Source organism: Halyomorpha halys, unplaced genomic scaffold, assembly GCF_000696795.3.
Source record: "Halyomorpha halys isolate HHAL.00 unplaced genomic scaffold, Hhal_1.1 Scaffold171.1, whole genome shotgun sequence".
NCBI lineage: Eukaryota > Metazoa > Arthropoda > Insecta > Hemiptera > Pentatomidae > Halyomorpha > Halyomorpha halys.
The window spans coordinates 469,385-481,998 of record NW_027115842.1 but is presented as its reverse complement, the minus strand read 5'-3'; the positions used below and the strand labels follow the sequence as shown (position 1 = coordinate 481,998).

Genomic DNA, 12,614 nt, shown 5'->3' with positions numbered 1-12,614 from the left:
TTCCTGATCGATGCCTTCTTCCAATGGTTAGGGCTCTATAAACCATCAACTGTCAAACACCCATAATTTCTAAGTTATCTTGAAATATATATTGAAACAATTATAATTCTGTTTTTATTTAATACATTGCTTGTATGCTTTTCCTCGGACTTCAGTTAGACCAAGAAATTGTTCTCCCGTTGATTGGCATTTTAAATGGTAGTTGTATGTATTAGTAAGACCAGATACTACCATAAGTGTATGCCAATTTGGATTTCTGCTCGCTCAAGAAATAAACCATTAGCAGTGATTGATTTATTGGTCTGGATCTTTTTTGTGTCTCCTTGAAGAACCATATTTACCTTGTTGATAAAAAAATATGCTGTAATGATTTATAAATGACTATTCCTTAGTTCAATCAATAAGACAACGTAGACACCCTCTTGTTATGTCTTAGCAGTATTTATTTCTTTCGCTCGCTTTTACCTCTTTGCGTACGCTACCGCGCTCTGGAATGATTGTCCGTACTTAAGGATTACCAGCAGTTTTCGAGTCTTGCTGTGTTGATGATGAGTTAAGGTTTTCTACTGACTACCGATTAGAAGTGTTCCTTATTGTCATAATGGTATGTTATACTCTTATTTACTTTAGTAGTTACTAGTATTTACTTATAGTTTTCAAAATCCTAGTTAACTCTCCTCTGTATTAATATTGATGCTTGCCTATATTAAGTTCTGTTAATATCCTATTTATAATTTATTATAAACTGTTATAAATTTTCATGTTAATGGAATTACTATTACGAATTAGGCTCTAATCATTTCAAATGATTAATTATTTGATAGCATCAATTTTAAATTGAACTTTAGATGATATCAGTTAACTTCATAAATGTTTCTTTTGGTACTGATTAGGTTATTAATGACTTGTTACAATGTCATTCCTGTTTATTTTTTATGTTATTTGTTTCCTTTCGTATTGTGTTACTTAATTAATTTCTTTCAACTTATAGTATAACTTATTAGTACTCACTGTTTCTATAAATACCTATAATTACTCTATTGATTTTGCTATTTAGTAAATAACTGCTTTTTGTGTCTCCTCTCATACATTCTGAACCTGCATATTTCTAAATATTCATCATTCCTTAATACTTTTGGTTACAATACCCTGGTACTTCTCTAATATGATAAGTGGGTGTGTACTCATCTATACACAAATCCCTATTTCTGTTAGTTATATCCTACACTATTATTATTACTACTTTAATTGGATCGCAGCTGTGGACTTCCTGTCGCCGAAGAGATAAACAAACTTCCAACAGACACTTTTTGTTGTGGACAAAGCATAAATTCTCAAGAAGACAATTCACTGTTATTTATGCTGTGATACCTCATAACTCAAAATAATGAACAATATAATTATAAGGATTTTGCAGGATACCTATGTACTTTTTCTAACTTAAAGAATTTTTTCAAGATGTTCTTATAATGAATCATTAATTTTTATTTTTTAAAGTTGTTTTTTTCGGAGTTACAAGGTACCACTGCTTAAGTGACAATATATTTTCAGGTATACAACAAACAATCGACCGTTTCCTCATTGTGTATAAAAATAAATAGAGTTGTGCTTGGGAACTAGTACCTGAAATTATAGTTTATTCTTAGTTATTTAATTTATTTTCTATTTTGATGGGATAATAAATGTAGTAACTGTCTGTTTTTATCTCTAGTTCCGAAACCAATATGATTCTGATGTTACGGTATGGAGTCCTCAAGGCCGATTACATCAGGTCGAATATGCCATGGAAGCCGTTAAGCTTGGAGCAGCTACTGTCGGTGTAAAGAATAAACAATATGCAGTCCTTGTTGCTCTTAAAAGAGCATCATCCGAACTTTCAGCTCATCAAAAGAAAATTATTCCTCTTGATAGTCATATAGGCATGAGCATTTCTGGCCTAACTGCTGATGCTCGTTTATTAAGGTAAATATCTATTCTGTCAATACATAAAATTTGTTAGTTTATTTGAATTTGAATATTCAATAAATGATAGGTTGGTTAATAATATAAAGTTATGATGCATATCTGGTTGTTTCTAAGAAGTTAATACCTAGAGATATGTTTGTTCTGTTCTTTTCTTAAAATTATAGTTACATTGACTTACTTCATAGTTGATCTATCAAAATAACCTTATTGTCAGTGGAAAAATTATATCTTTTCTTGTGTTATGGTGTTGACAAATCCTAATGAAGATATTTAATTTTTAATTATCCAGTGTCCTAAATAAAGTTATTTTTGAATTTTCCTTAATTAGCCAAATTTTAAATCTTGTTTTGGTAGTTACTGTGGCCAAATGATGTGAATTTGATTAAAACGTGCCAATATGCTGTTGCATGAAGATGAGACTAAGATATTAGATGAAATGGGTTAATCTTATGCTCAGAAAGATACTCAATTTTCCTTTAATTTAACACATAGAAGCACCAGAAGTGGGAATTTGACTTTAGGATCAATAAAGGAAAGAGTATTTTTACCATATTGATTTGATAAACTCGAGTTAGAACTCATAATCTTTCTTACTATAATGAATGCTCACTAATATGAACCATTCCATTAACTGAATCACTCCTTTGAAAAAATGAAACTAAAGATTTGATTTTATGTATGTAGTACATATATACTTACATTCAATAAAACCATATCATTATCAACCTACGTGCTGAGGCTTAAATAATCTAGTTAAAAATTCCAACTCCCTTTATTTCAAATAAAATCCAAGCTATGTATTAGTTTGGTAGCGCATTTACTTTCTCAATTTCTTTATCAGCGGAAAGAATTAACCTTTTCATTAAATTAATCTTCAGTGCGAAAATGGATTGTTAATAAAGTGGTAGTTTATGCTATAGAAAAACAATTAACTGTGTGTTTTAATAAAATATATCTGTATGTACAAATAAAAAGTTTGTTTTCTAAGAAACACTTAATCACCACATATATCTCTTAGTAACCAACATCATTACTAACCTCTATCCCTATGGTCCTATAATTTTTAAACCTTTTTTAACAAATGAAAATTTCAGATTATTTCACCAGAAAATAGTTAAACAATAAATTTGTCTACAATGATTAATTATTGTAAAATTATTTTTATGTATATACATTTATAATTTTTAAATTGATTTGTTTTATGAAGTGACCTTTTTTTTCTTTGTTCGGTAATCCGAAATTATCACTGATCCAAATCCCATTCAGTCCTTAGTTGTTCATCTAGTCGTTAGCTGTTCTCTTTTGTGCCATAATGTGCATTTTATACAGCTTCTATATCTATGTTGCAAAATCTTGTAAATCATGAAGAAATATCAGTATACTAAATAATTTCAAGTATTGTGTTTATTTTTAAAAGTTGTTTATTTTTTGATACTTTAAACATTAAAAAAATAAATAATTATGAGAGATTGTTGACCGTGGATGACGAACGAGGAGAAGATGGTTGGGGGTGCGGTCAAAGATAAACACAAATAAGTTGGATTAACCTATTTTATTGTGTCAACGTTTCGGCTAGAGTTTCTAGCCTTCTTCAGGGCTAAAAACAGAACAAGATAACAACCGCAGTAAGTATAAAAAATAAAAAAGAAAGTATTAACAGAATAACATAAAATGAATAATTTTACAAAATAGAATTAATAAAATGAAGTGATGAGAGAAGCGGGAAATAAAATGTATACATAGGTAATTGAAAAAGTGGGTAAAATAACATAATTAAGGAAATGAAATAAAAATGAAGTTATATAATGCAAAGAAGTATGAACATATTAGTTATTAATAATTTAAATATTGAAATATGGAAAGAAAATGAAAATTGAGAGGAAGAAAATATATGTAACAATGATAATTGATAAAGAGGCAAAATATAAGTAAAGTATACCAAGAAATGAATAGAAAAAAAAAAAAAAATTCTGAAAACACCAATAATAATATAGTGAACAAAACTTATAACGTGGGTAAGGAAAATGGATAGAAGTGGAGAAAATAAGGTGTAAGAGTAAAATAAAGAAAGGGGAAAGAAAACAAAAAAAGAATAAAAACAAACCTGTTAGCTGGAAAATCAAACGCCTAATGGATACTGTGCTAATGACGGCCAAACTCAGAATTAAAAAAGCCGTTACAACAATGACTAAGTGTTTTTGTTTTTTTTTTAAGAAGAAACGTACGAGAGGGTAAAAATAAAAAGTAGAAAATATTTAGGAACAAAGCGTGTGAGAGGGTGACGACAAATTGTTATTGGAAGAGTTAAAAATATATACCAACCAACGAATTACTGAATAACGAAGTACCGGAAGATGACCCTATGAATTATTTATTTTATTTATAGAAAAAAAAAATAAATTCCTGAATGATAACCATCTGTAGTAACTCTTAATTCTCATTGTTCTTGAACTATGGTTTATATTTTTTCTTACTTACTTGGCCCATATTATTCCTAAACTTATACCAATCTTAGTTCGACCACTCCTCTCAGTATAAAATTACCCGCTAGCTGTTCATCTCATACTGCCGAATTATATGCCATCTTTGAATCCCTCAAATACATTAATCAGTCCATTGAATATAAATTTGTAGTTTTAACAGAACATAGGAGTACATAGTTATCACTAAATAATAATATAAACAAAAATATCTGTAATACCCAAAGGAAATTATAACAAACCATTATCATGCAATAAAGGAAACAAAGAAATAATATCTAAGTGGATTAAGGGATTTCAGATAACGAGGCGGTTGATAAAATGACTAAATTAACCATTATAACAGGTCAGCCGGTAGATACTAACTTTCCTTTCAGCTATTATTAAAAAGTTCTATAAATATATATAATCCTTATATCATTTCGAAAACCATGGTTCTCACAAGCAAACATAGGGAAAGATATATATAAACTTATATTAAAATATAATATAAAGTTATATTATTATATTATAACTGGCTGCACAAAATAGGCATAACTGAAACTCTTCAATACGAAAATTTTAACTATAATGAGATCCTGGAACATATTATACTTGAATGTCCGGTATACAAAAAACAATGAGAAATATTGTCTAAAGTTCTAGATTTTAAATCAAAATATTATTTAATATACGCAAAATTAACCATAAATATTTGAAATGTATATTAAAAAAAATGCATAACTGATGTAGTTATGGTATAATATATTAGTAAATATGATCCAGGTGCGGTAAAAAAAAAACTCAAATAGTAAAAAATTATACTATTTTATTGAGCCCATTTAGATGAATGGAATATGGTGTGGTCAAAATTTGTTACTATTTGAGTTTTTTTTTACCGCACCCGGACCATATTCCATTCATCTATACACAAGGTCAATCAGTAATCTTCCAGTAAATATGATATATTTGACTTAACAGTGACTAAGGAATAATATTATTTAACTTAACAGTAACAAAGGAATTGGAAAAACTTTCCTACAGAGGTTTCATGGAATATAGTTAATTAATATTTGGCTGTATTGAATAAACCAATACCACCCACACGGGGAAAATTAATAATAAACTTATACCACATTGCCATTAATAAACTCGGTGAACCCATTTAATCTATTTGGTATCTGGACGGTACATGAATGAAAATAACTACTGGCTGTCATCAAGAATAATAAAAGTTATAGGTGTAATAATAATTTTGGATTCTCAAATGTTTTATCAAAATCTATAAAATAAAAAGAAAACATATAAAAAACGTACAATATTTACTTTGTTTTACTTTTGCAGGTTTTTTCCCTCAATGGGTTGCCTGGCTAAGTCAGACCGACCCTCCAGTCTTCCTCCTCAAGTCCTCTCCTCTGCTTTTCCATTGCAGAATTCACTTTAGCCACCTACGTTCTGGCATCTGCTGACAGTGCCCATACCATTGCAGCAGCTTCCAATCCTCTCCGGAACTCCTTCAGTCACCCCTAGCCTGCTCCTAATATCCTCATTCCTGACTTTATCCAGGCGGGTAATCCTTAGGCATCTCCTCCAGAAGTCCATCTCTGCCACTTGTAGTTTGGAGTAGAGCCCTTGGTTAAGTGTCCATGTTTCTGCGGCATAGTTAAGTGAGGGCTCAACAATACTTCTAAAAATTTGCCTTTTGTTGTCCGTTGAGATGACCGTACTCCAGAGGACTGGGTGTAACATTCTAGTCAACCTTCTTGCGATTCCAGCTCTCCTTCTAACCTCTGGTTCCAACTCACCGTTTCCATATCGACCTCAGATATTTGAAGGAGTCTACCTTCTTACACACATTTCCATTAATTTGTAGGTCTCTTCAGCCTCTTTACAGTTTACTGGCAGGTATTTGGTCTTATCAAAATTTATTTGTAGACCCCGCAGGCTGTATTCTTTTTTCAGGGCCTTCACCTACAATATTAAAACTAAATAAATATTGTTGAAATATTCTGGCTGGAATAGGAGGGATAAACAAATTATTTTGATTAGAACAAAAAGAAACAAACTTATGAAGAGCACTTCCATTCTTTATCCCAACTATTTCCTAGTTAACCCTTTGCACTCGACTTTTTTTGTATGACATTGCCAGTAGCTTTTTAACAGTTGACGAAATCTTCGGTCCAACATTTTGAGAACCAATATTAAATTTTATTTCATTTGGAGGCTCATCTATGTTAGAAATATCCACCCACTCATCATCCTGAGAAATTTCGAGCGAGAGAGGAACTGCTTTCCATTTTTTTATATCCAATATAGTCATATTCGTCACTCGTAGTGTGATAATCACTCAGACTATCACTATTTTTGTCACTAAAAACACATCCAAAATAAAATCATCTTCACTATCACTCAATTCAAAATTTTCATCCATTTTAATAGCAATAAAAAAAAAAAAAATTTGCTTACTTTTAAAAAACGCATCCGAAAGCTAGCAGGGATGTTGCGAAACTATAAGACAGGATTATACTTGCGATAGTATGTCTCCCGCCTTGTTATTATGTAAACAACACAATAGTACCTAGTGGTGACATATAGTCGCCATTCGATAATTTACCATGTCGATACCATGTTCGATAATTTTAGTGCAATCAGTTAAGATTAATGATAACTCAAAAGTCTTTAAACATATATGAAGTAATAGAAAGGCACTATAAAATTACATTCTATTTATTTAATTCAAGATTTATAATGAACTTGATTAAAATTAGTTTAGTGTTATTGTGATGAATAATTTTTTCTATTATTTTGGAATAATTTAAATAAATATCATTATGAGGTTTGATTAAATGTTTCAGTCGGCAAATGAGAAGTGAATGTCTTTCTTATTCATATTCATATGGAACTGAAATCCCCATTATCAGACTCATGAATAAAATATCTAACATGATGCAGAGTTCAACTCAGCGATATGATAGAAGACCGTACGGGGTTGGTCTACTGGTTGCAGGATACGATGTGAGTAATACTTTCAATTTTTTATTATACATTGTCAAGAAAATACTTATTTTTTTTATTTTTTTTTTTTATTATATATTTTATATATTCCCTTAGATGGGGAATGCTTATTTTAGAAAATGATTTTTTAGTGCTGGGTATTAATTATTATTTCACTAATATGATTAATTTTTGTACTTAATAATAAAAGCTTTCAACTCTCCATGAAACATAATGGTGTCGATATCATTGACTGTAGATGTATTTTAAGTTGTTAATTGTGTTCTAAGTTAGTTTTTATAGTATGAGTTTTGTCCTAAGTTACAGGCCTATTACAGTATTTAGTAAAATAAGAAAACAACCTATATGTAATAGGATAAAAAACAATATAAGAAGATAACAAACCGTATGAAAATATATGAATATTATGATGATAAATTTAAATTGTATAATATAAATAATTAAAATTAACAACTAAATCTGTACCACCACGATCCATAAAGGAGTTTCACTTATTAGTGTGTTTCATGCACTGGCCACACGGTTAAAATCCTCACATCTTCTAAGATTGAACATGTGTAGCATAATAAGAAAATGGTTGGTGTCTTAAGGAATATTTATGTTTTATAGAGTACTGGAATAAATTTTATCGTGTCTCTAGTATTAATGGTTTAAGTTCTCCTTTGGCAATAAAAAACATCTAAACAAATACTGGGATTTGATCGTTTCTTTTACAATGATTAAGCATATTTTACTAGCTCAGTGTTACTAGGATTGAATTCTGAAAGATTTTTTTTTTTTAATTGTTATTCATCATTAAATATGTATGTATAACTTAAAAATTATTACCATAAAAGATAGTAACCCAACTAATGCAATGATTTAGTATATTGACAGAGGTCTATGTTATAGAAATCTATATTTGTTTAGATCCTTGATATATACATTTGTTTTTTTTAAAAATAATTTTAAATGAAAATGACAACTTATTAGAGGTACCGCTCTAACTGTTTGTACTGGATGAACTCAGTTCTGACATAGCAACAAAATAAATAAATAAAAACCTATACTTTAATATGTACTTTATTCAAATATGCTTCCTCTCAGTATTCATAAACCTCTTCCAATTTGTACCTTTTTATTTATTTTATTTTATCTGTTGTAGGGTGACGGTCCTCATATTTTCCAAATTTGTCCGTCTGCAAATTTATATGAATGTCGTTCGATGGCTATTGGTGCTAGATCCCAGAGCGCAAGGACATATTTGGAAAAGCATCTTGCAGAGATTGGTAACTCTCCCACTCTCACGGATCTTCTCAAGCATGCACTCCGGGCTCTTAGAGACTCTTCACCCAATGATACAGAACTTAGCTCTAAGGTATACTCTTATAAACATAAACTTATGACTTTATATTAATTGTATTTTAAATATTAAATAATATTTTTAAATTTGGCCTTTCAATTTGTTAATATCTCTGTATCATGGAATGGACACATATGAGGACAAAGATAAACATAATCTTTTATTTTTTTTATATTTCTTAGAGATAAAATTTAAATTTCATAACAGTATACCTCTTCAATTTGTAATAATTATTATGAAAGATAGGCAAATAAATTGTGAGTTACTCTATGGAGTGTAAACAATGAATGGTGTACATCCCCAAATACACTCCAAGGTTATAGGAATGGAGGAAATAAGCAACAAGACAGCTCCTTAACATTATTTAAAACTGTATTCTAGTTTTGCTCATTGGAGCAGAGAAGTGCACTGTCTTCGATCGTCAAATGAATTAAGTAACAACATCAAAGAAGAGGTCCTTGGGATGTATCCAAGGGAAAACCTGAAGAGACCGGATTAATAATGAAATTATCTGATAGAATCTTGGGGTCTTACCTGCTGGATTTGAGAGTCGCAGCGGTGTTTATAACTACAAAGCAATAACCTAAACATCTTTAAAAATAAAATATCTTCCTCTGACCTATCGGAATGGATCATCTTTTCTTCAGGACTGTTCCATCTCGTCTTTGACCATTCAGAGTCGTCATCCAGTATTTTATTTTGTATATTTGTTTCTCTCTCTTCATAATTCGTTCTGCTAATTTTATTTTTGTCTGAATTTTATCATATTATTTTATTTCAACTCTTTTGATTGAAATACATTTTTATGTTTTCTACTGTTGGCCTCGCTGAATAAATATTTATATCCGAGCCAGTTTGCCTTTAAAGCTTTCCTTCAAAAAGACTTAAGTCAATTGAGGTGGCTTTAATAATCATGATAACTAAAATCATAGAAATCTATTATTATTGTTGAAATCAAAATGTTTCTTCTCCACCGGCATGACATGTGACATTAGGGAAGGTTGTGGAAGGGGGTCATACTGTTTTTCCTCTAACTGTTCTAAATTCTAAACTGTATGTGTTCTAAATGAGTGTTTTAAATTGTCAAGCTATATATTTTTTTGTTTGTTGTTTATAGCTCTGTAACTTTTCTGTTGTAGAATGTAGCCATAGCAGTCGTAGGAAAAGATGTATCACTGAAGGAATTATCTGAGGCTGATACCCAGACATACCTGGACATGATCCTGAGCGAAGAGAGAAGAAGTGGCGATACAGCAGGAGGGAGCGATGACGCTCCTCCTCCGCCCCCGCCTTCCGACCCACCAGCTCAAGATCCTACTCCAGTCGTGGCTATGGAAACACAATAATGTTTTACTTAATATATCCACTTCTATATTAACAATAATTAAATGTTTGATATAAAATAAATTTTTATTATCACTTTCGTATTGGTTATCACTTCCTCCTTTTTCATTTTTTCTTATCAACATTTTTAAATTTGAATTCCTTATGATTTGTTATATATAGATCCTAACGACTTATATAAAAAACTTAAACATCATCCAATGAGATTTTAGTTGTGCTAATAATATTTTTATTTTTATTTTCAATTGTATGGGAAGGTTTATCTTGGACCATTCTATTAATAACCTGATTAATAAAGACTTTTATTACATAAAGTTATTTTACCAATTTTAGAATTGATTGTCTGGTAATAATAATAATGAATAAATTGTCCCTTAAGCTGTGATATCTCGGGAAGGAGAGTCTTTGAGATAGAGCAATATTTAAAAAGCCCCTGAAATCGAAAAACGGCATCAAACCCTCCATGGTAGCCTTACTTATCTGTCTTTTTAAACGGACAATTTCAACGAGTAGGTTGGTCGATGAACGACATGTCACAATCTCACAAGAGGAGATCGTAACGCTAAAAAAAGGCCATCCTCGACCATTGTTTTGTAGGATCAAATCATTTCTTACTTTACAATATGTACATAAGAAAAAACACTGTAAGCGATCTGGTAACCTTGTGCTGTTATCCTTGATAAAGCTCGTGTATCAGTACCCTCCCATAGCTCAGTGCAAGTTTCAACTTCAAAAACATCAAACGTGTGAACACTCTTGTGAGATCAGACCGTTGTTTAACATTAAGAATGTCGAGTGAACTCATAAATTTGAACAGATTTACCGTTCATCAAGTTTTGACTGAATAGTTGCATATGCAAAATGGTGCTGAAAAACTTCACAATACAGAAGGACATTAAAAAAAAAAAAACCTGTCTTGATCTTTAGGCAAAATTGCTAATGAGCAAGATTTCATTAGCCACATAATCACAGGTGAGGAATCATGGATCTTTGAATATGATCCCGAGACCAAGAGGCAAAGTGAGGAGTAATACTGCAAACTCTCCTTGACCAAAGAAAGCTCGGATGAGCAAATCAATGCTAATTTGTTTATTTGACATAAGGGGAATTGTCAACAAATAATTCATTCCTCCAGGACAGTTTTTTACTGTGCAGTAAAAATGTCATTTGCGTGTGACCAAACATTGCAGACAAATAGATGCACCATCATGCTAACGGCTCATGTTACACTGCCCTCTCCATAACAATTTTTGACCTCCAAAAGCATTTCTGTGGTTCCCCAGCCCCCCTATTCACCTGTGACTTTTTCCTTAACTGAAATATGTCTTCAAAGGACGTCATTTCAGGACTTCAGAAATCATCCGAAAGAGTGTAGTGAACATGCTGATGATCATACCGATTGAAGACTTCCAGCACTGCAACCAACAGTGGGAACAACTTCATAGGCGCGTAGCCGCCCAAGGGAACTACTTTTAAGGGGATATTATTGATGTTTAAAAAAAAAATAAAAATCAGTCTCATTACTTTTCTGCCACACCTCGTATATACATATGTATTTATCATTTGATAACTTCCTTTTTTTAATGATGCATATAGATTTTACTTTATTACAGATATTATATATCATCTTGTATTATTAGATTCTTCCTATAATACCAAATATGTCCTTTCACCACATAAAAGAACTAAATTAGTCACTGCTTTATTTGATCACATCCGGCTGGGCAGAAAATTGTTTTCTGTTACACTGCAGCCGTGAGTCAACTCCTGTGGATTCTAGGAGCCCTCCTGGAGTCCACCCAGCCTCCTAAACTGGGTAAAAATCTGGCGGATGAGCGTGATTCTGACCAAATCACCTCCTTGCACAACCATTGGTCTAGTAACAGTACTCCCTTACAAAGTTATTGAACCCCTGACCCTTCATGGGTTGAAGCGCTACAGATTTAAATTTTATTAGATCACATATTGTTTAAAGAATACATCGTTGTGAACAATAAACGTGCCATGGAAACGACCCTTATTCATGAATGAATCATTGATAAATAAATATCCTATCCATAGAAATTTGAGCTATTAATTTAATAGTTACCCATCTCTGCATATAGTTAAATCTGAATTATTTCACGGAACTCTGGTCGGGAACCACTGCTATAAGGTATATTATACAGGAAAATATAAAGGAACACATTATACTTTAAATAAAAAATTATATTTTATACGATTTCTTACAATTTCTAAAATACAAATTTAAACAGCCATTCATTAATTAAAATATACAAAACAGTATTTAAAAATAAATATCACATTTTAAAATTATTTAAACTTCATAATTGGTTTAGCTTTAAATTCCAAAGTTCTTCTAAATTGTTTAAGTTCTTCTTCATCCTCCTAAAAAAATAAAATTAAATTAGGAAATATTGAGGTGTAGATAGTTGACCGTAGATTAATGCTTGAAGAAGTTTGTCGGGGGGTGCGGTCAGCAAAGAACA

General features: G+C 31.1%; 2 protein-coding genes across 2 annotated transcripts in view; one reads left to right on the top strand and one right to left on the bottom strand.

Annotated features, from left to right (window-relative positions):
• The first annotated feature begins 476 nt into the window (after positions 1 to 476).
• Positions 477 to 10,204, top strand: Prosalpha6 (Proteasome alpha6 subunit). Its single transcript, XM_014417908.2, has 5 exons — positions 477 to 604; positions 1,712 to 1,962; positions 7,280 to 7,439; positions 8,584 to 8,796; positions 9,921 to 10,204. The coding sequence occupies exons 1-5, from the start codon at positions 602 to 604 to the stop codon at positions 10,125 to 10,127; spliced, it is 834 nt and encodes a 277-aa protein (XP_014273394.1). The 5' UTR covers positions 477 to 601; the 3' UTR covers positions 10,128 to 10,204.
• A 2,126-nt stretch (positions 10,205 to 12,330) lies between these two features.
• Positions 12,331 to 12,614, bottom strand: part of LOC106679000 (uncharacterized) — an 8,420-nt gene continuing 8,136 nt past the window's right edge. The window contains exon 5 of the mRNA XM_014417902.3: positions 12,331 to 12,513. Coding sequence (XP_014273388.1) covers positions 12,439 to 12,513 — 75 coding nt within the window. The 3' untranslated portion in view covers positions 12,331 to 12,438. The remainder of the gene's footprint in view (positions 12,514 to 12,614) is intronic.

Coding starts and splice junctions, on each gene's coding strand:
- Prosalpha6 (XM_014417908.2), top strand. Junction 1,963..7,279: donor GCTGATGCTCGTTTATTAAG/GTAAATATCTAT, acceptor TAAATGTTTCAG/TCGGCAAATGAGAAGTGAAT. Junction 8,797..9,920: donor ATACAGAACTTAGCTCTAAG/GTATACTCTTAT, acceptor TTTCTGTTGTAG/AATGTAGCCATAGCAGTCGT.